Here is a 27,827-nt window from a genome sequence, read left to right as displayed (position 1 = left end):
TACATGAATTACTCGACCTTCCCCCACAGAGATATTCTGCTGGTAGGTAAAGAAATAAAGTTTAGTGGTTTTATTCGTTTTACATGGTATCAGTTACTCTCTCTGATTACAACATTTTTATTACAATAGGAGTCATTTTAAATTATTTAGGATCTTAATAAGCCAAGACCATTTTATCTCTGCCAATAATTATCTTATTTTTCTCAGTATAACATTTTAACAGAGCTAAAAAAATAAATCAGGACCTTTACTTTAAAGATCTTTATAAGAGAGAAGATAACGTTACAGTATACCAAGTATGTGAATATATGACCAATGATTATATTTTAAGTGATGTCACATTAATTTTAAAAAATTATAATCCATTTTAACATACTAAGAAGTTTTTCCTAATAATCTAAACCTTTATTGATCCACAGCCATTTATAGCAGGGGTTGGCAAACTATACCCTATAGGCCAGATCCAGTCTTCTGCCTACTTTTATATGGACAGGCAGCTGAGTTTGTTTTTTACAGATAAACATTACAGTAGACTGTAACCCCAAGCTTTTAACCCCAAGCAAAATGTTGACCCAAAATAAAGCATTCCATTCTTTTTACTGGTAGACCTGTATTACAAAAGAAATTAAAAATTTTTTTAACTTTATTTATTCATTTATTTAATTTTTGGCTGCACTGGGTCTTCACTGCTGCATGCAAAAAGGGTTTTCTCTAGTTGCTGAGAGTGGGGGCTACTCTTTGTTGCAGTGCGCAGGCTTCTCATTGTGGTGGCTTCTCTTGTTGCGGAGCACGGGCTCTAGGCACGCAGGCTTCAGTAGTTGTGGATCACAGGCTCTAGAGCTCAGGCTCAGTAGTTGTGGTGCACGGGCTTAGTTACTCCACGACATGTGGGATCTTCCCGGACCAGGGCCCGAACCCATGTCCCCTGCATTGCCAGGCGAATTCTTAACCACTGCACCACCAGGGAAGCCCTAAATTCAATTATTATGCAAAAGAAATTATATTCAAGTATAATCATTACCGTTTAAACTTTGTAATAAAAAAAATTGTGGAAATTTATTTTCTCTTGTATAAATGGGCCTACACAATATCCTTGATTTTTGCCTCTTGGCATAGAAAGCCTAAAATATTTACCATCTAGCCCTTTCCAGAAAAACATGGACCCCTATGATGGAGTATTTTTTCTCATTCATTTTTATTTTTTAATTTATTTTTTATTTTTGGCTGCTTTGGGTCTTCGTTGCTGTGCGCGGGCTTTCTCTAGTTGCCGTGAGCGGTGGCTACTCTTCATTGTGTGGGCTTCTCATTGCGGTGGCTTCTCTTCTTGCAGAGCACAGGCTCTAGGCACATGGGCTTCAGTAGTTGTGGCACACAAGCTCAGTAGTTGTGGCTCACGGGCTCTAGAGCACAGGCTCAGTAGTTGTGGCTCCCGGGCTTAGTTGTTCTGCGGCCAGTGGGATCTTCCCGGACCAGGGCTCGAACCCGTGTCCCCTGCATTGGCAGGCGGATTCTTAACCACTGCGCCACCAGGTAAGCCCCTCTCATTCATTTTTTAATCACACCTACATCAGTTCAGCAAGTAGTTTCTGAGCAACTCCCATATGACAGACACTGTTCTAGGCCCCAGGAGACACTGTAGGGAACAAGGTTTTATAAAAATACTGCCTTCATGAAACTTACATTCAAATTATGTACCTCATCTCCTCAAAACTACCTTGTTTCCATTATTTCCATTCTATAGAGAGGCAAAGTGAGGTTCAGAGAATTTATGTAGCTTGTCTGGAGTCTCTCAGCCAGAACTGAACCCAGTTATATCTGACTCCAAGGCTTGAGCTTCTAACCAGTGGGCAGGTCTGGCTTCATGGGCAGGGGGCTCCATGCTTGGTTTCATGCTCTGCTGTCGCCATCTTGAAACTCTTAATCATTTTTTTGAACATGTTTTTGAACAATAAATACATTTCCATTTTGCCATTGGCCACACAAATTATGTAGCTGGTCCTGCCACTAAGGCAAACGTGCTTCTCGCTCAGACCACATTCTGCCAGGGCTACTTTTTATTTTTTTAAACACGCACGGGGGGCTTCCCTGCTGGCTCAGTGGTTGAGAGTCCGCCTGCCGATGCACGGGACACGGGTTCGTGCCCTGGTCCAGGAAGATCCCACATGCCGCAAAGCGGCTGGACCCATGAGCCATGACCGCTGAGCCTGTGCGTCCGGAGCCTGTGCTCCGCAACGGGAGAGGCCACAACAGTGAGAGGCCCGCGTACCGCAAAAAAAAAAAAAAAAAAAAAAAACACACCCACGGGAATTCATCTATGAAGAAGCCTTGAAATCTATCAAGGTCTTTAGAAAAATAAGCTATATTAATCCACTGATTCATTTTCCAATTCACCAAAAGACTGGAAGTTCCTTGAAGACTAGGACTCTCTCCCACAATAATTTTTTTGTAGTTTCCTCTGGGCCTAAAGTTCTTTGAAATTCCATTAGTATCTGAACCTTGTCAAGGGCTCTGTCTTGGCTCTTCTTGTCTTAATTTTACTTCCATGGAAGAGCAAAATCTTTACCATCAACAGTTTCCTCTGATCTTTATGCATTTGTAAATTTTGAAAGAGATGTTAGGTATGACTTAAACAAAACGTAAGAACTAACCTGTTCTGATATAAGGAAATCCTTTGTCCGGGAGTCCATGACTGAAACATTGATGGCTTTGAAGGGTAATCCACAGGTAATCCACCTGTACTTAAAATAGGTGCTTTATCTTCTTTTCTTTCAATTTCTTACAGCCTAGTCATTGTTGGATAAGCGAGATGGTGGAACAATTGTCAGTCAGCTTGACTGATCTTCTGGACAAGTTTTCAAATATTTCTGAAGGCTTGAGTAATTACTCTATCATAGACAAACTTGTGAAAATAGTCGATGACCTTGTGGAGTGCATGGAAGAACACTCATTTGAGGTAACTTTGTATTCATTGGGATTGCTTTTTATTACTCTTCTCTAAAACCTGTGCTGATTGGTCATGGCTGGGATGGGGGCATATTTGTGAGATTTCTAATTTATAAATTTTTAATTAAAAAATTTTTAAGATGAGCACATCTCTTAGAGTTAACATCTCTTTTTATGTCAATCATATCAGTACAAATAGTGTGCTAATGGCATTGATAAGAAGTAGAGGTCACAAAAAGTAGGGTATATTAGACGAGGTATCATGAAGGAAATAACATACGCAGTGGGGCATGAAAGATGAGTTAGGTGGTCAGTAAATGGCAATGTCTGGAAGAGCATTCCAAATACCAGAGAATGTCCGTTTACTAATCATAGAGTAGTACATCGTAAGTGCTACATAGGTGTTAACTCTTATTATTACCTGCTTTTATTTATAATCATGTATTTATGAATTCCTAAAATAGAGCTTTGACTTGTTTGGAGGATTTTATAGAAAATCATACTCTTTTTATTCTTTTGAGACTTTCTTCTTTCACTCTGCGTTATGTTTATAAGATATATCCACATAAAGCTGTAGTTTTTTTTTGACATTTTTTTTGTTTTTTACTGTTTATAGAGCATTCCATTGATTCAATACACCACTGTTTATTAAACCACTCTCCTGTTTATTGGTGTAAGGGTTTATAAACACTGCTGGGAATAACTTTCTTATATGCCTCTTGGTGCAGTTGTGCAAGAGCTTCCTCAGAGTATTTACCTAGAAGTGGAATTTCTGGGTCACAGGATGGGCGCATGTCCAACTTTACTAGATAATATCAAATGTGCCAATATCAAATGTGCCAGTGACTTATAAGAGACCCCTCTGCTCCATGTCCTTGCCAGTACTTATTATCGTCAGACTTTTAAATTATTGACTATTTGGAGCATGTATTAATGGAGGGGTATTTTTTTTTAATGAGGAGTAATAATTTTAATGAGCATCTCTAAAGAACAGTGTCTGTAATTTGTTGTTAGGATTATTTCATTGTTATGATGTTGTATTCACCTTTCTCACCCTCACCACCACCCTCTTCCTTTTATCCGGAGTTGAGCCCCAGACTGAACTGGATGGGATCATTTACCCTGCAGTACCAATTTGAATTATATGTGTTAAAACAGTTGTCTAAAAGTGTCCGTTTCACTTGAATCTTTCAAGGACACATTTATAGTCTATTACCTTGACATCAGTTAAATCTATAGACTATTTGAAAAATATAATCCTATTTTTTTTCTTCTTCTAGAATGTAAAAAAATCATCTAAGAGCCCAGAACCTAGGCTGTTTACTCCTGAAAAATTCTTTGGAATTTTTAATAAATCCATCGATGCCTTCAAGGACTTGAAGATGGTGGCTTCTAAAACTAGTGAATGTGTGATGTCTTCAACATCAAGTCCTGAAAAAGGTAAGACATATAAGCATTTCTAATACAAGTATAAAAAGCAAGTTTGAATCTTATATGTATAGGTAAGAATCTACCTTTGACTCAAATATATGTGTAGCTAGGGAAAGAGGTGTGTATGTCTAATATAAAAGCAAATATCAGTGGCATGAAAGAAACAAATAGTTGTAGATTTGTTGGTGTTCAAGCCAAAACAACACTTATTGTGCATGAGTAAACAATATATGAGATAGTCATATTTTTATCTGATATTTGCTAGTAATGTACAATTATATTATTCTTCACCTCCAGTCTTCTTAATGTCCCCTTCTCAAATCTGAATAATCTAGATTTGGGAAGCAGACCTGGAAAGTACTCTGATATTGCACTTCACCTTTTGAGGACTCTGTAATTTATGTAAATCACCATGCAACACTGACACATTATTGCTTTCTATTTAGATTCCAGAGTCAGTGTCACAAAACCATTTATGTTACCCCCTGTTGCAGCCAGTTCCCTTAGGAATGACAGCAGTAGCAGTAATAGTAAGTACATGTATCTGATTTAATGCATGCATGGCTCCAATTAGCATCTGTAGGAGTATTGCATGGGCTTTAGAGGAAATTTTTACAATCATTACTATTAACGCTGTTCTGTTGCTATTTTTCCTGTTATGATCTTCCTGAGAATTAAATATTAGGTTTGTACAATTGGATTTCCCTATAGCTAGAGATAATGTTTAATCGGGGCAATAAATTTTCTGCTAAGATTATTTTAAATAAGGCATAAAATTACTTTTAGATGTATGATTTATGAACTTTTTTCATTGTTGACTTAAAATATATTTCGCGTGGAATTTGCCTGACAAAAATGGACTTTTAAAATGGAAAATACAAGTGCTGGTTTTATAAAATTCCAAGGATATTTTCTGTTTTGTTGTGTATATCACTATTTACTATTGTGTGTTTAGAAATTTGATGATTTTTGTTATTTTACTATAAAATTACATGTTAGGGGAGAATATTCTTTCTCTGAGATTTCTGTCCTCGGTGGTGAAGAAGAGCCCAGTTACCTGGAAGTCTAATGTCTTTTTTTCAAATGGAGGCAAAGGTCACTATAAAGGTCATTGGATATACTAAGTATCCTGATCCTCTAGCCTCATGGCAACTGTAGGGGGGAAAAATTCATCCTTTGATCTTAGCTAAGAAAGTCATCCCTTAAGACTTAGTAATGGGGCACTCTCATATGTTCAAGGACATCAAAGACCTATCTGTAAAAAGGAGTAATCAATTTAATACAAATCCACAATAGCAATGCTACAATTCAGAAATTAAAAGAAAAAGCTCTAAAATCCAATTTGTTTTGGATTTTTTGCCAACAAAACCTGACCTGAATTGTGATGAGCCTATTTATAATATTTATCTTTCTAAAGGTGAATATCTATGCATTTCACTAGGAAATATTAATGTGTTTGATTATAGGGTACTACCCAGACCTCATTGAAAATATTATATAATATACAATATTTACAGGACCAAACCTTCTAAGATCTAAAATTCTGAATCACATAACACATTGGATCTGAAAAGTTTTGAAGAGACACTTTGTATGTTAGTCAGTTAAGGTCTTTCCTACTAACTATGAATTTTATTAATCTTTCCAAAGAAGAAATTTTGTCTTCTTAAGTTCTGTTTGTATTTCATTGATTTCTAATCTTATCTTTATTATTTCCCTACTTCTACTTTGGGTTTAATTTGCTCAATTTGTTCTAACTTCTTAAGTTCTTAAGGTAGAAAAAGTAGATCATTGACTCTAAACCATTCTTCTTTTGTAATATAAGCACATATATAAATTTCATTAAAAGCAGCTTTAGCTATATTCTACACATTCTGATATATTGTGTTTCCATTATCATACCTTTAAAATACTTCTTTTAATTCTCCTTGTGATTTCTTCTTTGATTCATGGGTAATATAAAAGTGGGTTGTTGTCTAAAAATATGTGTTTTTTCTAGATATCTTATTATTAACTCCACTATTGTCAGAGAACATACACTGTAATCTTTTGAAATTTATTGAGACATTTTATGAGTATTATTCAAGTTTTGGGTGTAGCATTCTCAGATTTAATCCAAGTAGTTGATAGTGTTGTTTAGATCTTCTATATCCTTATTAAGTTTTTTATCTAATTTTTTATTACCTACTGAGAGTGGGACATTAAAAATCTTTCCTTTTGGTTGTGGATTTGGTTATTTCTCCTTTTGGTTCTGAGTTTTTTGCTTCATCTGTTTTGCAGGTCTACTATTAGGTGCTTATACATTTATTATTGTTATGTCTTCCCTGATTAAGTGACCTTCATATCTTACTGCAATATCCCATATTAACTCTGGTAGAGCTCTTGTCTTGAAGTGGATTTTGTCTGACATTAGTAGAGCCAGCCTTTCTTCTGCTTACTGTTTTCATGTATATCATTTTTCTTCCTTTCATTTTCAACATATTGTCTTTATTTTAAAAGTACATCTCGTGTAGACAGGAGTCAATTTGCTATTTTATCTAGTACTTTACTTTTAATTACAGTGTTTCATCTGTTTGTATTTAGTACAGTTATTGGTATGGTTGGATGTGGGTCTACCATTTTGTTATTGGCCCCATTTGTTTATTGATACTCTGTTCCTCCTTTACAGACCTCTTTTGTGTTGTTTGTTTTTTTTTTTTAGTGTTCTATTTTAATTACTCTGTTGGCTTTTCAACAGCACCTCTTGACGTCATTTTGTGGTTGCTTCAGGAATTACCACATACACCTTCACCTGTAACATTCTACTTAGAGTTAATGTTGTAGCACATCCAGAAACAATATAAGAACCTTGAAGCAGGATAGTTCCACTTGCCCACAACCATCTTTTGTGCTGTGTTGACATATATCTACATAGGTTATAAGCCCCACAATGCAGTCTTAAAATTATTATTTTAAACCATCATATGTCTTTTAAAGAAAGTAAGAGAAGGGAAAAAGAATCTTTTATATTTACCCACATATTTATTATTTCTTGTTACTCCTCATTCCCTCTTGTAAATCCAAATTTCTGTCTAGTGTTAATTCCTTTCTGGCTGAAGAGCTTCCTTTAGCATTTCTTGTAGTGCAGATCTGTTGCCACCAAAACAATTTTTTTTTCTTTTAATTGAAAAATGTCTTTGTCTTCAGCATTGCAGGTAGTTTTTACTAGACATGGAATTCTGGGTTAAAAGAATTTTTTTTCTGAGTCCTTTAAAGATGTCACTCCATTGTCTTCTTGCTTCTGTTGTTTCTGACAAAAAGGCAGGCAGCATTTGTATGATGTTTTCCCTTGTATGTACTGGATCATTTTTCCCCTCTGCCTTTCAAAATTTTCCTCTGTTTAGGAGGTTAAAAGAGATGCACCTCGGAGTGGTTTTCTTGTTGTTTGTCAAGCTTCTTGGATACGTAAGCTTATTTTCCTCAAATTTGGGGGAAATTTGGCCATAATTTTTCCAAACATTTTTTTCTTCATTCTCAGCTCCTTTTGAGAGGAATCACACACATGTAGAATCACACATGTACCAATCCCATATATGTTAGGCAATTTGATAATATCAGTCTCACAGATCATGGAGGTTTTGTTCAGTTTGTTTTTTTTTCCAACCTCTCTTCTCTCTAGTCTTCAAAGTGAATAATTTCAACCTATCTGTTTTCAAGTTCCCCGGCTTTTCTGACATCTCTAATCTAAATTTTTCTTCCAGTAAATTTTCATTTTGCCATTAAATTTTTTTTAATTAAGACTTTATTGTTTTAGAGCAGTTTAAGGTTCACAGCAAAATTGAGGGGAAGGTGCAGAGATTTTCTTACATACCCCCTACCACCACATACCCATAGCCTCCCCCATTATCAACATCCTCCACTAGAGTGGTCCAGTTGTTACAGTCGATGAATCTACATGGACACATCATAATCACCCACAGTCCATAGTTTACATAGGGTTCACTCTTGGTGGTATACAGTCTGCAGGTTTGATTCCAGTGTATCTTTTCATTTCTAAGTTTGTACTTTGTATTCTAGAATTTCCATTCGATTCTTTTTATATTTTACATTTTTCTGCTGAGATTTTTCATCTGCATATTCATTATAACAATATTTTGTTTTTTGGCCCTTGGATATAGTTATAACAGCTGCTCTAAAGTTCTTGTCTCCTAATTTCAACATGCAGGTCATCCCAGCTTGGTTTCTATTAACTGATTTTTTTCTCCCTGATTATGGGTCACATTTCTCTTTAGATGGCTAGTAATTTTTGAACATATGTTGGATATTATGTTGTTGAATATCTGGATTTTGTAGCATTCCTTCAGAGACTTTTGAGTTTTTTACTGGTAGGCAGTTCAATTCCTAGCAGATCAGCTTTATTTTCCTTCCCAGTCATGTTTTTTAAGCTTTCTTAGAGGGAGGCGAGAGAGTAGCTTTATTTCTAAGGCATAGAGTTTCTGAGATGTTTCTTGAGTACCTGGAAAATCTCTCCATTCTTGCTTGTCAGAACTCCTTCATCTCTGAATTGACTGCTAGGGTCTCTGTTAAAGTCATAGCTTCCCGGGCATTGTTTATTGCCAGGTTTTGTGAAGTCTTTCCCTGTGCCTGTACAGCTTATTAGTCAACCAATGACTTAAGGAGACTCCTCCAGAGACTTCTACCGCTCCTGTTCTGCACAGCTCCTTTCCCACAAATAACCCTGCCTCGTAAACTCCAGCTAGGGCAGCAACCCTGAACTTCATTCTCTGATTCCCTACCTCAGTGAGACTACTAAGTCTGAAGGTGCCTCCCAGCCAGAAAATCAGGACAGTCGTGAGCCTTACCACATGTGTTTTTTCCTCTCTCGGGGATTACACTCTTAGGCTGCCTCTTGGCTGATGTCTGAAAATAGCTGCCTCGTATAATTTGTTTAGTATAATAATTATTTAAGTTGGGAAGGCTAATCTGCTATAATCATGGTTGGAAGAAAAAGTCTTTTCTACTTACTTTAAAAGACAAACTGAATATAAAACACCTATTTGGTCCTGTACCTCTGAGTTTATAGGTACTTTTTAAATTGCAACATGAATGACCAGTCTTCTTTTTTGTTTTCCTTTCTTTTTTCTTCCTTTTTGTAAAAAATATGGGTCTTGCATAATCAGCTTTTGGCCAGGTGTTGTCACTCATGAATGAATATGGCACTTAGGTACCCATGCACAAGACTAGCTCTTATGTAGTGTACATTCTCGTAGGAGAAACAGACACAAATAAAAATAGTCATAGTATTTTATAATATATATTATTTATATTATAATATAATATGTATAATAGAAGTATGTAAAAGCTTTTAGTTGTAGCATAAAGGAGGTAAGACTTTTTCGGGAGTAGGGTCAGGGAAATTTGAAGAAAGCATGCTGGTTTTCAGGGATAAGACAGACCCCAAATGTGGCCAGGCTGGCCAGAGGACCAGTGCATATGAAGGAGGAATCCAGAGGTGTAATGCCCTCTCTGTAGCTTATAAGGGAAAATCATGGGATAATGTAAAAGTGTATAAGTTATCCAAAGGGAACTGTGTTTTCAAAGTTACAGTAATATCCTTAGTACCAAGCTAAAAGGATGTTTTTAAAATGATTGAGATTCTTACAGATAGTATATTTAAATAATAGGGAAGAAAATCCTTACTTTGGCATTAACTTACTCATCTTCCAGACAGTCTTGAGTCAGACTGCCTGGGTTTATATCCCAGCTCTAGACCTTGGCTAGCTATGTGACCTTGGGCAACTGTCTTAATCTCTGGAATCCTCAATCAAATGGAGGTTGATAATCTCTCCTTCACAGCTTTTCTGTGAGTTTTTGTTTTTGTTTTTGTTTTTTTTTGCGGCACGCGGGCCTCTCACTGCTGTGGCCTCTCCCGTTGCGGAGCACAGCCTCTGGACGTGCAGGCTCAGCGGCCATGGCTCACGGGCCCAGCCGCTCCGTGGCACGTGGGATCCTCCCGGACCGGGGTACGAACCCGTGTCCCCTGCATCGGCAGGCGGACTCTCAACCACTGCGCCACCAGGGAAGCCCTTCTGTGAGTTTTAAATGAGTTAGCACATGTATACTTGGAGCTGTGCTTGATGTATAGTACATGTTCATCATTAATTATTAGAACAATGAGATCTAGCACCGAGGCTGGGTCAGTGGTGAGCTTTGAAGTGCCAGCAAGCCTGCGGTGAGCTTTGAACCTGAATCAAGGGAGAATACTGAGTTGCATACTTTTTAAGGACCAAGGAGAGAGCCATGTTCATAGGCATGGTCCCCATAAGCAGACTTACTCTACAAAGGAGTTCAGCAAAATTGTTGCACAGTTTTTTGTGTTCTGCGTTTGTAGAGATGTCTGATGTTATTCGTCAAACCACACAAATCAGTTCCCACAAATTTTGAACTGTGGACAGCTTTCATAATAATGAGATACAATTAACATGAAAACAACCCAGGAATTTGGGATTACTCAAATCCTGTCCAGATGAGCTCCACCACCCCACACACTTTCTGGGGCGATCTTTTCATAAAAGAAAAGCTTTGGCCCTAATACCCTTCATATGGGCCTTGAGGCACATAATCCAGATCTCATTGATCCCTGGCTGATAGCAGCAGTAGTAAGTATTGGGAGTCATGCCCTGGAGGCGTAAGCAAGCCTTTTCTGATAACATCAATTTTTCTCTCCCTGGAAGAGGAATGGCAGGATCACTGAAGAGAACCCAAGGCCTGGCTGTGAAGCCATTTGCATTAACAAGAGAAATAAGCAAAGTGAGGTGACACCTCTGTGGGAGGGAGGTTCAGTTCCTGTGGGTCTGACCCCCTCCCTTCTCTCTCCCGCCGGAGGACTGCTGCTGCGTGTTAGTCAGATTCCAGAACTTTGTTCAGGGCCATAGTCCTAGGGGTGGAAGTTTAAAGTGGTTAAAAAGTCACAGTGCTCTGGTAGAGGATGGTGAGCTTTCTTTAGCCTCTAAAGAAACACCTCCCTCAGGGGCTGTCCTCCTACCTGAGAAAGATTTTGAGTGGGGAGTCCCAGAACACCTCACTCTGTAGTAAGCTCCTTTTGCTTATTGCTGGTGGGTGTGGTCTTTCCTCTGGTCTGATCGATGCAGTTCAAGATTTGGCTTTTGGATAGAATAAGAAGAGCAGGGTTTTAGCTGCCTTGATTCTGGGGCATCTGGCTGCCCAAACATAGGTAATGGAGTTCTCCATAGCACCATCTTAGCTCATTAGTTTTCCATTGGAGCTGGGGACAAAATATTAATAGCTTTCTTTGTTCTCTCTGTATATGTCTATGTATGTCACCTGGCCAAATCACAATCACATGCCAGCAATCCCAATAGACAGTGTGGGCCATCGTGGGTTGGCCATCAAGGAGAATTCAAACATGTCACTGGAATATAAACACAAACAGCCAAATTATTTACAGATAACGATATAAGCATTTCTAAAACGGTCGGAATTGCGTGTTAACTCCAAATCCATTTCCTCATAGAAAACACCTTTATAAATGGTAGTAAAATCCCTGACAAGTACACATAATCTTATATAACCCTTAAAATAGCTATATTATTGGAATAACAGTATTACTTCAGTTATACCAAATCCCATTTTATAACTAAGGCGTAATTTGGTGATAGAATTCATGTTGAGCTTTAATTTAAGATGCCTAAAACATATTTCCCATGGGGTTATAGGATGTGAGGTGGGCCAAAAGAGCTGTCAGTCTAGTCTTAAGGAAGTGACTCATGGTTATGTAAATGGAAGATTCCACTTCACCCAATGTCCCTTAGTATAAGGGACACCCATGACTCACTACATCTCCCCCCCCACCCCATTTCCTACCCCAGCACACACACACAGACTTACTGTTTTGAGAGCCTCTTTGGAAACATAAGAATCATAGAATTAATGAATTTCCTGTACCAGGTTTACCAATGGTAGGCAAATGGGCAATTTCTGTTCTCACTATAATAGATAACATTTGTTTCTTGCCTCTTCGGTTAAATCTATGAGTTTATTTTTCCATCTTAAATGCTGATACACATACAGTGGTTTGGTTCTTTTATATTATGTACTTTAGGTATTTTATATGTTAAATAGGTGACTATAGGCTGACACAGTACCCAAGTATCATTGCAAAATATCATAGCCCAAAACAGTCACTTTCCCTTGGATTGGTTTACATTTTGATCATACAATTGTTGAAAGTGTACAATTTCTAACTGTATTACATCTTCAAAAGAAAACTGAAAGTTTAACTCTCACAAGTTGACACAGATGTGTCAATGTTTTCAAACAATTAAGCTGTTCCTTGTAAGGAGATAGACAGAAAAATCTGTCAAAATGTTAAGTTTTGTGTTGGGAACAAGAGACGCCTGGGGGAGATGTGTTGTTTAATTCCTGAATCATTCTACTTCTCATGGAAGAGCAAAGCAGGGTGAAGGGAGGTGTCCCAAGTTAAACTCATGTGTGTGTCTTCTCTCTCACTAAATTACATATTTAGAGTCAGCTTAAGGAGACACTGGTACTTCCAGCCATTCTTTCATGTTCAGTAGTCTCAGGCTTTTGAACACAGAAAGTCTGAAAATTCAAACCTTTACTCCATGGTACAGTTCGGGGCCCTACCTGGCATCCAATAAATGTCAGCTGAGGATGTGATGAGGAGACACCATAATTCTAAACTTGAGGTCCCTAAAAGTACTCTAACCACAATGTACAGGTATTAACTTAATATTTGAGGCAGGCCGAACATAGCCTGATGCATGCATCCAGACCTTGATCCGGATTGCAAAATGTCTTCTTTAAAATTTCTTGGCAAGATGTGAAGTGTGAGAAAGTGAGAAGATATTAGAAGATAAAGGCATGGAAGATGGATTTGCTTGATGATATAAATCATTTGCAGGTATATGTCATCTGTGTTCCATATGGGTCCGCATTAACCAAGTCAAATAGCCCTCTGCCTGTGGGGTTTCTTTCTTTTTTCAACTTGTATCTTTTGGAGACTACATGGACTTGCATTGCAAGCAGGAAAATCAGCGTTTTAAATATTTTAAACAGATAGGTCAAGAGTACATTTCGGAAACAGTTGGGAACAACCACAGGATAAGAGCAAAACCTCTGGCATGGAGATACTGTGTTCACCACTGTACTGTTTAAATTACAGGGAAGGCCTCAAATCCCATTGAAGACTCCAACCTACAATGGGCAGCCGTAGCATTGCCAGCATTCTTTTCTCTTATAATTGGGTTTGCTGTTGGAGCCTTATACTGGAAGGTAAGTGTTGCTATTCTTTTTTTCTTTCCCCTTGATCACAAAATTTCTGAACTTTATATATTTATTTGTTCATACTATATTACATCAATGATTAGCTAACAAACTGCCCTTTTCTAAGAAAGGATCCTACCAAGAAAACAATATTTTTAATTTGCTTACTATTTAAATCTTTCAGTTTCTTTATTATTCTTTCATCTCCTACATCCTAAAAATGCTGAGTTGATAAAAACCGTGCATTTTTCATGATTTCTTATTGCAAAAGTATTTTTATATGCTGCATGCTGATGAACACAGAAGTGGAGACTGTTTACCTCTTAAATAGTACATGATATATTGATATTTTTACAATATATGTATATATCACTGTTCTTTTCCCAGAAGAAACAACCAAATCTTACAAGGGCAGTTGAAAATATACAGATTAATGAAGAGGATAATGAGATAAGGTATTTTGTTTTACTAAATGTGTGCATAAGTAAGCTTGATCTCGCCACTTCACATACCGTGCATGTGCTCATAACCTCTTTAAGAAGTGTTTCACTCTCATGATGGCAGCTCCCAACTGATGTCTTCCAAGTTTTATCCACATTTCTGATCTCTCATTGTCTCTTCAATCCTACATCTCCATTTACTTGGGAAATACCTTCATATAGTTGTCTTTATAACCCTTCTTATGGTATCATCTCTGCTCTCTTTATTTCTATAAACAGCAGAATCTTGCTCACGTTCCTGGTCATGGAGCTCAGGAGGCACGTTTGCTTATTCTCCTCTTTTCCACACTATAGCCAAGACATGCTTAGCTCTTTCTTTGGCAATAGTCATTATCTTCATCCATATCTTTATTATGTCTTGACTGAGTTGCTACCACAGAATCTTTCTTTTCCTCGGCCTTTCTAAACTCCACCTTTGTCTCATTCTCCTGTAAACCCCATTTCTTTTTTTTTTTTGCCGATACGTGGGCCTCTCACTGCTGTGGCCTCTCCCGTTGCGGAGCACAGGCTCTGGACACGCAGGCTTAGCGGCCATGGCTCACAGGCCCAGCCGCTCCGCGGCATGTGGGATCTTCCCGGACCGGGTCACGAACCCGTGTCCCCTGCAGCGGCAGGCGGACTCTCAACCACTGCACCACCAGGGAAGCCCTAAACCCCGTTCTTAATATCACTTCCTAGTCAAGATACTTTCAGTTATTTTTCTCTTGCATACTTCATATATTTGACCTCACTCTGGCTTTCAGAGCCCTTAATTTTTCTCAACCTACTCAGTATTTTATTCAAAGCCAAATACAAAAATTGTTTTGTGAGACCTTGCCACTTATGGTGGCTGACGCTGATCACTTTTTTACCCTATCCCATACTGCTCCAGGACCAATGCTTTGATTTTACATTCAGTTATAGTTTTCATTTGGCATGTTATTTTCTCTTACACTGCATGTGTACATATTCACAAATTAAGTGCATATAAGCATTTTCCGTATGTGTATCTGCATATGCGTAGAGAATTTTTTAACTACTTGGGGAGACTATGTGGAAGCAGATGAAGTCTTCCCTCTTCCCTACAGTAATATTATGAAGGTAAGCTTCCCACTCAATTTTGCAATCTTTTGCTACTGTATTTACAGAAAAATAAAAACTGCCCTTTACAATGCCCAGATCATGGTTACTTCAGAATCTCTGTCTAAATGCAAATAAGCATGTTTCTTATTCTTTTTCAGTATGTTGCAAGAAAAAGAGAGAGAGTTTCAAGAAGTGTAATTGTGGCTTGTATCAACACTGTTACTTCGTACATTGGTAAGTATTAAGAATTCAAGCTAAAAGATATAACAAGAACTATACAGCATCCTAGACACCAAAATTTATTAAGTCTTCTATCAAGCTGGGGTCAGTAATGTTAGCTGAAGCTGTTATGTAATTGAATTGTGCATTCTCAAGTTTTGAAAGGCAAGCAGTATTATTCCAGTTTAGTGGATTCATCTTGTATGGGAGATATACAAAGCATTAACAGTTGAGCGTTTCCTAATTTTTTTCTTTTTTGGCTGCGCCACTGGGACTTGGGGGATCTTAGTTCCCCAAACAGGGGTTGAACCCGTGCCTTCAGTGAAAGCATGGTGTCCTAACCACTGGGCCACCAGGGAATTTCTGAGTGTTTCCTATTTTTTTGAGGCCAGAAAATAAATTAGACAAGGGGCAAAATAAAATATTTTGGACTAAATTGGACTAAAATAAAATATTATTAATAGAAGAAGAATAAATAAAATCAACTTCAATTAGGTGTGATTAACATGATAGGAAAAGTATCTCATTTTTTAAATGCTTAAACAAGCGAAAATCAAAAACATTGCCCTGCTATTTTAAGGAAAAGTAGAAAAGGTCAAAATTCCATACAGTAAAAAAAAAAAAAAATCCCATACAGTAGGAGAGGGAAATTGTCTGTCAAGGTAAAGTGCCACCTGCCACATGACATAATACTTGTGCCTTATCACAGTCCAGAGCCCAGGACACACTGAATATAAACTGGGGACTGATAACCTGTTGTGATTGTATGGGTCTGTGAAGGGCCTGGGGAGAAGGGAGACTAGGAAAACATGACCAGAGGGCGCTGATGTTTATACCTCCTCTCCCCTCTCCTGTCTACTTTCTCAACTCCCAAGCTGCGGACACGGTGCAGGGAGCCCCCTGAATGGCACTAACCTGATCCAACGTCATGCATGCTCTTCCCATTTGTACTTCTGCCAACTCACTGTTAATTCTGTTCTGCTCATGAACCCCCATTTATTACAGTGGTGTATAAGTGTTCTTTCATCTTCCTAAATCTTCAGTTCTTCCCCTGCACTCCCTCGTGGTTAGAGGATCATTTACTCGCCCGATTATTATAGACATGGTCTCTGGTGAGCTTCACCTTTTCCTTACAGGTCACTGTCCTTCCAGCTTTCCCTTCTGTCCCAGATTCAGAGATTTCTCTCTAGATTGAACCTTCCCCAGGGAAACTGGGTCACAGAGCCTTTGTCTCATCCAGGAACTCACTTTTATCAAACATCATTTTTCAACAACCCAAAATAACATCATATAATAATAGTAATTATGTCGCATATGCCTCTAACACTTTAACCCTGCTATTACACAGACTTCATTTTTGCCTTGAATCATGCCCTTGATCACCACGTCTGGAGCACGAATAGCACCCTCTCTTCTGCTCCCGTCCTAGCTCACCTCTAGCCCCACGTTTCCTGTCAAACACTGTAAAGGAATAAACCCTTCACTTGACCCTTTTTATTTTCGGGTGCAGTATTCCCCAAGCTGAAATCGTTGTCATTCCAAGAAACATTTCTTTGACCTCCAATCCCAGTACAAACCTACTGTTTTTTCCCCATCTACTGTTTCACTTCCCTTAAGCCAGACATCCACCAACTACACATTAAATGGTTAATTGAACCTTAAAGGCTCAAGTAATGTTCTCTGTGGTTTGCTTTTCGATGGCATCACTGGGATCCTGTTTCGGCACGTAGGTGATGTGGTGTTTAATTGTGGCATTTGTCCTGTGACATTTGGGAAATGGATTATGATGGAAAAGCCCAGGGCACTTGTCTAGGAGAAAGAAAGATGGTATTTTAAAGCAGCTGTAGTCAAGCAACTTACACATGCTGGTCAGGGAATATACAAGGACAGGAAGTGAGTCTGTCTGGTTCTTGCTATATCTCCTCACAAGTACCTCACTTGTTGCCTAAGCAATGTAGGCGCTCAATAAATGTCTGTTGAAGTGACTGAGTGAATAAATAAACCCTAAATGAAAATCTTACCAAGTGGTAAGGAAGATAGCTCTGCTGAAGTGGCCTTTTTTTTAAGGTTCTTTTTGTTTTGCGAGACGAATATGTTCTAGAGACCTGCTATACAACATAATGCTTAGAGTTAAAAAAACTACATTGTGTATTTAAAACTGTGTTCAGAGGGTAGATCTTGTGTTAAGTGTTCTTACTGCAATAAAATAAGATGTTTTAAAACAATCTTTTAAAAAGTGCAGTAAGGTTTATTTTTATCTTGTATGTGTATGTGTGTGTTTAATTTGCTGATTTTGGTCAGTAGGACAGCAAAGTATGTACAGCAAGGGGGAGTACAGTCATATGGGAAATGGCTAAATTATTTTTCTTAAAATCTAAAATGTTACTCATATAATTAAATGAATGAAATTAGACAGGTTAAAGAAGCCCCAAATTGTTTAGAAATAAACTCATCACATATCATTGAGGAGCTGGTGTAAAATAGATGACCTTACTTCTCACCATCTCTGCAAAGCTCTCTCAAGGCTCAGCTCAGAACCACCACCTCCAAAAAGCTAACTTCCCAAATGAAAGTAATCTCTCTTTTATGGCCCTCTAATTATATTTTGTATTACATTTCATACAATATTAATATGGTATTAGTTACCATTACTTACATAGACGTTACTTACTCACAGCCACTTACATAGATGTTTTGTGTCCTCTTCTAAACCATAAGTTCTTAGAGGACAGGATTGGTTTCTGAATTTCATTTTGGAATCCCATTAAACTATATAGTTTACACTTTGCACATGCAAGTGATGAATGTATCTGTTGAATAAATGAATGGAGAGATGGATGAATACCTCGGAGAACTGCAGTAACGTGAGAATAAAATTTATGGAGTAAAAACAAAAATAGACGTGTGTAGGTAGAAGTAAATAAGAATTCAAATACTGAGGGCAAGATAGATAAAAGGAAGAAAAGAGAAGCAGCTCATTATCATGAATCTGCAAACCCCGAAGTCAAAATATATATGTATCATTTGTAACCATTTATTGAGTACCCATCGTATAGAGAAAGCCTGTTCCTTGTACCAACAGAGGTTTGGTAAAACCTGCCAAGGAAATTTGAGTATAATTTGGGGAAAGGGATGTGGTGGAGGGAAAGGCTTGGGAGAACAGACTATGACATGGTAGGAGAGGAAATATGCCAAGAAATAAGAAGAACAGTAGTAAAAAGTACCAAGATAGAAATGAAATATGGAGCTGTAATTATATATTTTAAAAATTGGATATAATTTGGATTATAGTCATTTTCTTGCTTCACAAAAAAAGGGGAAAATATAAGGAATGACTCAGGTTTGTGGCAAGGATTTCTCCCTGAAATAGAAGTTTCATGAACTAAAACAAATTAAACCAGGACAAATATTGGAACACTAGAATAGAAAACATATGGAATAGTTCTCCAACCTATAATTGGAAAATGAAGAGGAGGACTTGATATTTTAAATACAAGGAAGGAATGTAGATAATGACCCAGAAACAAAAGAAGTTGCCTCTAAGAGAAAATATACAAAAGCTGTGTTTATTCGACATCAAACGTGAAATTATCTCTGCAAAAAGTTAACAATGTATTTAGTCAACTAGCTAATGACAAGTATACGTATGTGGCATCCCAGAAGAATTTTTCATTTATTGGGTTGCGTGTAGCACAGTTTAAGAGAAAGAAATAGAGTAGATCATAGCACAATTTTACTCTTCATTCTAACCACAAATGTGACACCAACAAGCTCTAGTATGTGCATTGTTGGATGCAAAGCTTAATATAACCTAGTTCTGTCCTCAAATTGCTTATGGCCTACAAAAGGAGATAAGACATATGCATAATAACCTATTTTAAAACAGACTAAAGAGATTTTGCTTAAAAAACAACAAAAGAAGCTGACAAAGAAATGCAATAAGGAGTCAAAGGCAAAGCCACTGCATATGGTTGTAGAGGATGTGCCCTGAACATAGCTCTAGATAATGACTGGTACAGATGGCATCCCATAGAATTGTACCACCCATATACAATTGTCTTATTTAACAGGAGAGAGAAATCATTCGGAGAAAGGCTTTATTGTAAGGGTGATGGGGGTGGCATTTGTATGAAACTGGATCTTGGATGATTGCTAAAATTTTACTGGCAATAGGGAAGGGGTAAATCCAGATACTGCAAATGGCATAAGTTAAATCAGGGAGCTGAAAGTACAGACTGTGTTCAAGAGTTTGTACAGCTGGACTCCAGTAGAAGTACACATAAAGGGTTAAAATGCTGAGAAAGGATGGGCATCAGTTTGAAACAGGGTCTGAATTCCAAGTACAGGGGTTACACTTTATTGAGTAATATAAGGAGTTGTTGGAGGGTTTAGAAAAGACGTAATACAATCAAAGCAGAGGTTTAGGAAAGTAATCAGACGTTGGCATGGCCAGATGGATGGGAGTGGTGACCTGGAATCAAGGAGTCCACTTAGGAGGCCAATCTTCAAAACAGATGTGAGAGAATGACAACCTGAACTAGGGTCACAGCCATGGAAATAGGAAAGCATAGGCCATTTTGGAGTCACTGCAGTAAAAGAATAAGTCCTAGTTCCTGATGGGATGTGAGGCTTGACATCACAGGCAGTAATCAGGGATGATTTGGAGCCTATGGGACTAAACAGATGGCAGTGCCAACAGAAAAAAATGGGAGAAGGAGCCGTTAGTAATTATTAACCAGTGGCCAAATATGCTTCACTGGAAATTCAGAGTACAGTAAGGGCTGCAAATAATAGATTGGGGATTGGGAAGTCATCCACAAAGAATTTTAATTGAGACCTTGGGAGAAGGACCGTGTAATCACGGAGAAGGCCCAGTTTGGTTGACGGTAAATAGCATGAGTTTGTAGATACTGAGATGGCGGTGTTTAGGGACTTATCCCAGCATGGTAAGTGTAGAAAGTAATTTTTTTTTTAATTTATTTTATTTATTTATTTTTGGCTGTGTTGGGTCTTCGTTGTGGTGCACGGGCTTCTCACTGCAGTGGCTTCTCTTGTTGCAGAGCACAGGCTCTAGGCATGCGGGCTTCAGTAGTTGTGGCACGCAGGCTCAGTAGTTGTGGCTTGTGGGCTCTAGAGCACAGGCTCAGTAGTTGTGGCACACGGGCTTAGTTGCTCCGCAGCCTGTGGGGTCTTCCCGGACTAGGGCTCGGACTCATGTTCCCTGCATTGGCAGGCAGATTCTTAACCCCTGGGCCACCAGGGAAATCCCTAGAAAGTAATTCTTCCTATAATTAGGCTGGTGGAGAGATTCATAAAAGAAACACAACCTGGAAGTTTCCAGTAGATCTAAGACAGAAGAAAGTCGATCCTAGAATTGGAATAGGGATGAGGGCAAGTTATGCTGGGACATTTATTGCACAGGACTCAATAATGGTCGGTTACCAATGGCCAGATCTTTGACTCTTTACCACATATTTCCTAAGAATTTTGAAGGTTTTGGTTTGGAGCTCCCTCTGTGTAGATACATTGTGATGCAGAGGATTAGAAGGGATTAGACTTGGGTCTAATCTGCACCTTAACTAGCTGTAGGTTCCTGGATGAGTCAGTTGTCTTTTAACCCCTGATTCTTCAAATGTAATGGGGGGATAATAATACTCACCCTATTTATTTCATGAGGTTGTTGCCAGAATCCATGGTATTATTATAAAAATGGTAGTTTCGTTCTATGGGAAACTATTTGTTGGTTTTTACGTTTGTTTTCTTTGCTAAATGATCCAAAGACATAATCAGAATAGATTTCCAATCTTGCTTCTCTACGCTCACGTTTAGAGTTTCAAGTTATTTGTAGCTTTTTCAAAAAATATATATATATTTTGCTTTTCTGTGATTTCCTTCTTTTCTAACCAAGTTTTATTTTTAAAATATCTGCTAGGTAATTTGCATTTCTGAAATTTGCTCTTAATGCCTGTTAATTTTTCCTTCAGTATTTAATTCTGCTTTCCTAAATACAGGTTTTCTATTTTTTAGAGTTCTCTGTTTGGTAAATTGTCATGTAATATGGTTTTTAGTATATTATTACATTTTGTATATTTACATTTTCAATATATTACACTTAATGATTGCATACATTTCATATATTACATTAGAGTAATATACATTTAGCATATTACTGGAAAAAAACACTGTACTTCTTATCACTCATACTATAAAGTTTTATATATAGCCTATGTAATGATCGCAAACATTTTAAAACCAGTGATCTCTGGTTCTGGGATTGATAAATAAGGACAAAATAGGAAAAGAGTAGGGAAGAAACTAAATGCAAAATACACATTTATTTAGGGGTTGTGATTGAAAATAGCATGCAAATGCTGCCTATAATTTTTTTTAAAAAAGATAAGGAAGTACAAATACTTCACTTGAAAGTTGAAAAATCTGAAAGCTGAGTCCAAAGCTCAGTGGTTTAACACCGGCACTGAAAAGCTAAAACAGAGTCTGGCTTTCATGCTTCAGCAAGTACAGTAAGCTGTGCTGAGGCCAAATGAACTTCCCCAGAGGCTTTGTCAGGAATGTGGTGCCAGGATTTCTATCTTTCTTCTTCTGGCTGACAGTACTGAAGGAGATCTTACGGCTGCTATTTCCTCAGTTGGGAGAAGTGATTGCTAGAACCTGGCTAGGCAGTCAGGATACTGGCACTGATCTGTGGCTAGGAGGCTGTCATTTGTGGATGGCCTCTGATCAGCCTCTCCACCTGTCCCAGATATCTCTTTCATGCCACTCCATCAATCTCCACTTATCCACTCTGAACACCGCCATTGTTCTTCAGACCCTCTCCCCTCACTACCTGTTTACAACCTCTTCGAAGCCTTGTTAGAGAAATTCAAGGCTACACAGATTGATAACACTCCTATCAGAAATGGAGATAATCTGTGCTGTGCTTGGGGGTATGAAAGCCACAGGGTATTCATTCATCCACTCTATGTTCAAGAAATATTTATTGAGTACAAGTGGCCCCCTCCAGCGCTCTGCAAACGTAGAGCATTCCAATGAAACCTGTCTTAAACCAAAATGGCTTAAAGCAAAGAAGCAATCACCTTAGGATACATCTTGCTAATGGGATGCATAAAATAAATCGAGGTAAAGCACAGATGCTCATAGACACAATTCAAAGTTATGGTGGCTTTATGCTGAGAGGCTAAGTGTAGTTCCGGGGAAGGAACTTGGCGGTGCCACTCTCACTGCTGGCGGTGCACACTGCCTCTGTAGGCTCACTGCAGAACAAACCCTGAATGCGACGGTCTCTTTTTACCTTTTTTCATAAAAGCAAAAATTCTCTTTGGATTTCTTTCGTTTGTCGAAAACAGGTACTAAAGTAGGTCTTTTGTAAAAGCAAAGTGGTGTAAAGGGAACTTTGAAAAGCAGGGGACACCCGTATCTATTTTGTACCAGGTACTGTTCTAGGTGTTGGAATACAGCAGTGAAAAAGATAAACAAAAGCTCTATGTTCCTCATGGGGCTTACATTCTAATGGGAAGAGACACTCAGTAAACAGTAAGATCATTTCAGATTATGTAAAATGTTACTAGGGAGATCAGCAAGTGACTGATCACTGCATCTAGGAAACATTTGTCAAGTTATTTTAGGCTGTGTAAGTGAAGCATGCATTGTAAATCTATTACTCATTCTGTAGTCATATGAATTCAGCTACTAAAAATGAAAAGAAGGTAGAAAGCAGATATGCTATAATCTCTCTTTTTTCTTCTCTAGGCGGGTAACAGTTCATGTTTGCTTCATAAATGAAGCAGCTTTAAACAAATTCCTATTCTGTCTGGAGTGACAGACCGCATCTTTATCTGTTCTTGCTACCCATGACTATGTGGATGATTCAGAAATTGGAACAAAGTGTTTTACTGTGAAACTGGCACTGAATTAATCATCTATAAAGAAGAACTTGCACCGAGCAGGACTCTATTTTAAGGACCTGGGGGATCTGTGGTCTCAATTAGAACTTGCAGCTGATGTTGGGAGAGAAAGCACGTGTCCCAGACTGCACGTACCATTTTGCATGCCTCCAGAAACGTCTAATTGTTGAAAAACCACATAGCTTTATTTCACAGTTACAACCTGCAGTTCATAGTTATCTTGGTCTCTGCAAGTAGACTTCAGCCTGGATAGTGGGGGGGGGGGTCATCATTTTTATCAAAGGGATCTAGAAAAAATTCAAAAAACAAAAATTCCATAGCATCAGCCACTGTTCATTTAGAAAGCAGTGGGAAAAGAGGGTGGGGGTAGGGGCAGGTCAGCCTTATAGCTGCTGATCAGTGAATGATATGGGTCTGAGCTTGGTCTCTTTCTGACAGAGTGTGCTCAACCGTATCCCACTAGACAAATGGACATGGTTGTCTGACTTTAGTCATGCAGGGGAGCCAGTACTGAATTACACAACAGTGATGCCTTTGCAGAGGAGAGACTCCGAAAGAGTCATCACACGAAGAAGCTGTGGACACTGCCCAGCAGAACAGTCTGCCGAGGAGGGCATCTGGCACCCCTGGTGAAGTCAGCCTTTGCCCTTGACCACTATGGCGTGTACAAATTGTGCTTGCAAATTATCTTACAAAATGTTTATATTCTAAAACTATCACAGAGTTATGTAAAGGGACTTAGGAGAAATCACTGAATGTATGGAGGCCGCATTTTCAATTTCTGCTGTGGGAGAGAGTAAATATAAATTATGATATTTAGTATCTATGGTTAGATAACCACACACATGCTAATATGGGTGTTGAAAACTAGGTGACTTGGCTTTTACAAGAATGCAGGGGATCAGGAAACTTTAGTTATTTATAGTATAATCACCATTATCTGTTTAAAGGATCCATTTATTTAAAATCAGGCACTCTGTATTCATTAAGGTTTATGAATTAAAAATAAAAAGAAAGCTTTATGTAGTTACGCATGTCAGTTTGCTATTAAAATATGCGACAGCGTTTTTGTCATATTGAGTGAACTTGGCAGGAATTCCCAAGATGGACATTGCATTTTTAAACCAGAACTTGTAAGACATTAAGTGAATTTCCCTTGCCAATTTTTTTTATTTCAAAGGAACATCTGACTAAGGTCAAAGAATGATTTCTTTTGGTTTATTTTGATGAAGATTCTTTTAATATATCACAAACGTACACATACAGGAATCCAAAGCTTTCCGTTCTAACTTGATCCTTGTGATAACATCATTGCCATGTCTATCACCATCACATGACTGTTTTCAATGCAGTGATTGATAGAGAAGGGCATGAAAAACTGCTATCTTTCCTTTGTTTTCAAAAGTCCAAGAATTTCTAGTAGAGCTGGATTTTAGCTTATGTTCAAAGCTAATTCAAATACAACTCTAGTAAGTGGCCCTTGCTCTTTTTTATACCAAAGAGCTCAGATGATTTCTACGATCCCTCCTCTAAAGTGCTGTGGTTCCTCAAACACTAGTCATGTCTCTAAGATACAACCCAGATGCTTTGGGAAGTTGCATTAATTTATTCAGTCCCTCAAATATCCCATGGTACAACCAATTATATATAATAAAACCAGAGATCAATTTAATGGCTGAAAGGACCTGTCTCAGTGTGTGATATTGATTGTTTTGAAGAAAATAGACATAGATTAACATGAGTATGTGTGTAGGTCATGTGTCGATTGAGAAGATTGGTACTTCTCAATCTAATAGTTTGTTTCAGCAATGGTTTCAGTTTTTGTAAGTATGTAAAAATGCTGCTTAATGAGCTTTAGAGTACAATAGATGTACTTTTGTTCTCAAAGCTGGTAGCTGGGTTTTAACACAGAAGGACATGGTCCTAATTGATAGGGTTAAATAAACAAATTCAGCAAGTTATGAAATCTGGCATGGTAGGCGAGGGGAGATGTATTCTGCCTAATCAAGTGTATTGGTTCATTGAGAGTTGTGTGGATTACCAATTTTTAAAACACTAAAATTCAGTAAAATACACGAACAATAGAAAAATGTTGAACATTACTTTGGTTGGTAGTTGCTTGGGAATGAACTGTCATACCTACTTGGAGATTAAAAAATATATATACATATATGTCTTTGCTTTATTTTATCCAATATGTGTTCTCAACATCCTTTATAAATCATGGAAAACTCACAACTGACATCTTAAACTGTGAAATCACCTTTTAAATTGGTGCCATGTATCTGATAGTTCTCTTTTGTAAAGTTTCAAAATTGTCTTTTAAAATGGTTTCAGAAGTCTGCAGATTCTAAATTATACTTTAGTGTAAAGTATAATTCAGCTTTGTACCTCTGTGGTAGAACCCAAATCTATAGAGAAAGTGGCACTGATAAACGGTGCCTGCCCTGTGATATCAAAGCGTTGCTTGATTTTGTATTATAATCTGATGTGCTTACCACACAGCCACTTTCTGATGAATCAGAAACAAGTTATTTTTTTCAATACTTTAACAGAACAAGTACCCTATTCTCTTTGAAAAGGATTAACTATGTGAAAAATGACAATGTATGATAAAGTATGTTCACGATGAAAGATCTGCTTTTAGTAAGAATTAAAGTACTCTGGAGAAACTTTGTGGCATATTTTGGTATTCTAATTCAAATGAAGTTTTAAATTAATAGAAAACTCCATGCAGAATTCATGGATATTTCTTAATGTTTTTCTGAAGCTAGGTTCTGGTTTCAAAATGTAATTCCAGTATGGGGCTTTTAGCCATTCCCAACCTATTCTAATTTAACTAAGAAATATATTTTTCAAGAAGGCAGTTGGACATAGTGGGATGGATGTTAGGAAAAATTGTCAGGAGCTTCCACTCTGCCATTAACAGGTATTGGTAAATCACTGCCCTTCTTTGGCTCTCAATTTTTATTTATCTATATGGTGAAGTCAAGTCATACCATAGGTATGAGAGAAACCTATTGATATGTGACTGACAAAGATGATAAAATAGAGCTGAAACTATCGCATATAAAATATCCAACTCTGATCTCTGTGAATAAGCAATTTGAACATAAAAAGCTATGGCTGTTCTTGTTTGTAATGTAAATAGGGTCCATTCGTAAAAGTGAAAATCAGTCTCCTGTAGGGTGAGTCGGATAACCACTTACACAAGAGATGGCTTTTTCCGTTGCTTAAATAAACATTTTTGGATCACCTCTGAAGAATGAAAACCAAGAGTACATTTTACCCAGGAAAAGATGAGATGTGTGTAACATTTGGAAGTGTACCAAATCAAGCATTTAAATGCTCTCATTTTCTTAAAAGCTAAGAGCAGAAACTGTAAGATGCTCATAAAGTTTTTAAGTGCAAAAAGATACTTTCGAATCCATTTGGAGATGAGTAAACCATAAATTGTATTTCAGGATTGGAAAGTGGGATAAGAATTTTAGAGAAAGCCAGCTTGTTTTGAAACAGTATTATTCTGAAATTGGCATTAAAATATAAACATTCAGATTGAAATTCCAACCAGTTCATTTGTGGTGTTTGATCACACAGTTTATGGTGTTGCTGGAAATGCCTTTGTAAAGATAAAATAATGGTACTTTCATTTCCTAACAAGATACTGTTTTAGAAATAATCCATATTAAAATGGATATTCTTGATCCTAAAATGTTTCCTAAGCATCGTACATGTATTTATAACCGCCGTCTCCAATTACATCTTATGTTGTTTTTTAAAATAAAATTGTTTAAACTAAGAAACATAGTATTTTCAGTGAGCTATGACTCACTAAATAAAAATTTCCAATCAAAATACCCTATTCTCCTATATTCTAAGGATTAATGTGTGATTATAGTGTCCACTTGCCACTATTTTTTAAATCAATGGACTTAAAGTATTCAGACATTTAGATGGATGCACAGATATATTGCTAGTTCAGTCATAGATTGGAGTTTGCATATTGTAATGTAAATGTATGTCAACATTATTCTATAGTTTTATTATGACTGAAGTTAAATAAAAAAGGTTGTAAAATGTGATGTGTATGTACTGTATGTGTACTTTTTAAAATAGGTTTATGTCCTGACCCTTTTTTATACAGGTTTGAATTTGAAATTACATTATATATACACATACTTTATTGTTCTAAATAAAGAATTTTATGCACTCAAATTTGCCCTGTCATTATCTTAAAGTTATCACACATGTTCATAACATGGTTGAGCATTTAAGGTAAACTCAAAGTTTTCTATGGAAAACATCATTAATCTAGATTTTATTGTAATATGCACAAAAGGAGATAAATCATTTTATTCCAATAAATATGTATTGGTTAAGTAATCAAGGAAGATAGGTAAAGTAATCAAAGAAGGTAAAATTGAATTAATACACTGTTGGATCTCAAGGGGTTTCTAACTTAGTT

The 27,827-nt window shown here is 37.5% G+C and overlaps 1 protein-coding gene across 4 annotated transcripts in view; it reads left to right on the top strand.

Annotated features, from left to right (window-relative positions):
- KITLG (KIT ligand) overlaps window positions 1-27,577 on the top strand; it is an 88,148-nt gene extending 60,571 nt beyond the window's left edge. The window contains exons 4-10 of one of the 4 annotated variants that reach the window (XM_029205479.1): window positions 2,783-2,953; window positions 4,224-4,383; window positions 4,821-4,904; window positions 13,559-13,668; window positions 14,047-14,114; window positions 15,380-15,455; window positions 23,208-27,577. In XM_029205479.1, coding sequence (XP_029061312.1) covers window positions 2,783-2,953; window positions 4,224-4,383; window positions 4,821-4,904; window positions 13,559-13,668; window positions 14,047-14,114; window positions 15,380-15,419 — 633 coding nt within the window. In that variant the 3' untranslated portion in view covers window positions 15,420-15,455; window positions 23,208-27,577. Of the gene's footprint in view, window positions 1-2,782; window positions 2,954-4,223; window positions 4,384-4,820; window positions 4,905-13,558; window positions 13,669-14,046; window positions 15,176-15,379; window positions 15,456-23,207 lie in introns of those variants that run through there. The other 3 variants (XM_029205480.1, XM_029205481.1, XM_029205478.1) reach the window with 3 other exon arrangements.
- Window positions 27,578-27,827: the final 250 nt, after the last annotated feature.

The sequence above is a fragment of the Monodon monoceros genome, unplaced genomic scaffold (genome assembly GCF_005190385.1).
Source record: "Monodon monoceros isolate NGI ecotype Baffin Bay Population unplaced genomic scaffold, NGI_Narwhal_1 Super_Scaffold_6, whole genome shotgun sequence".
In the NCBI taxonomy this organism is placed as follows: Eukaryota; Metazoa; Chordata; class Mammalia; order Artiodactyla; family Monodontidae; genus Monodon; species Monodon monoceros.
The sequence above is the reverse complement of the archived record's forward strand: the minus strand, read 5'-3'. Positions and strand labels throughout refer to the sequence as shown.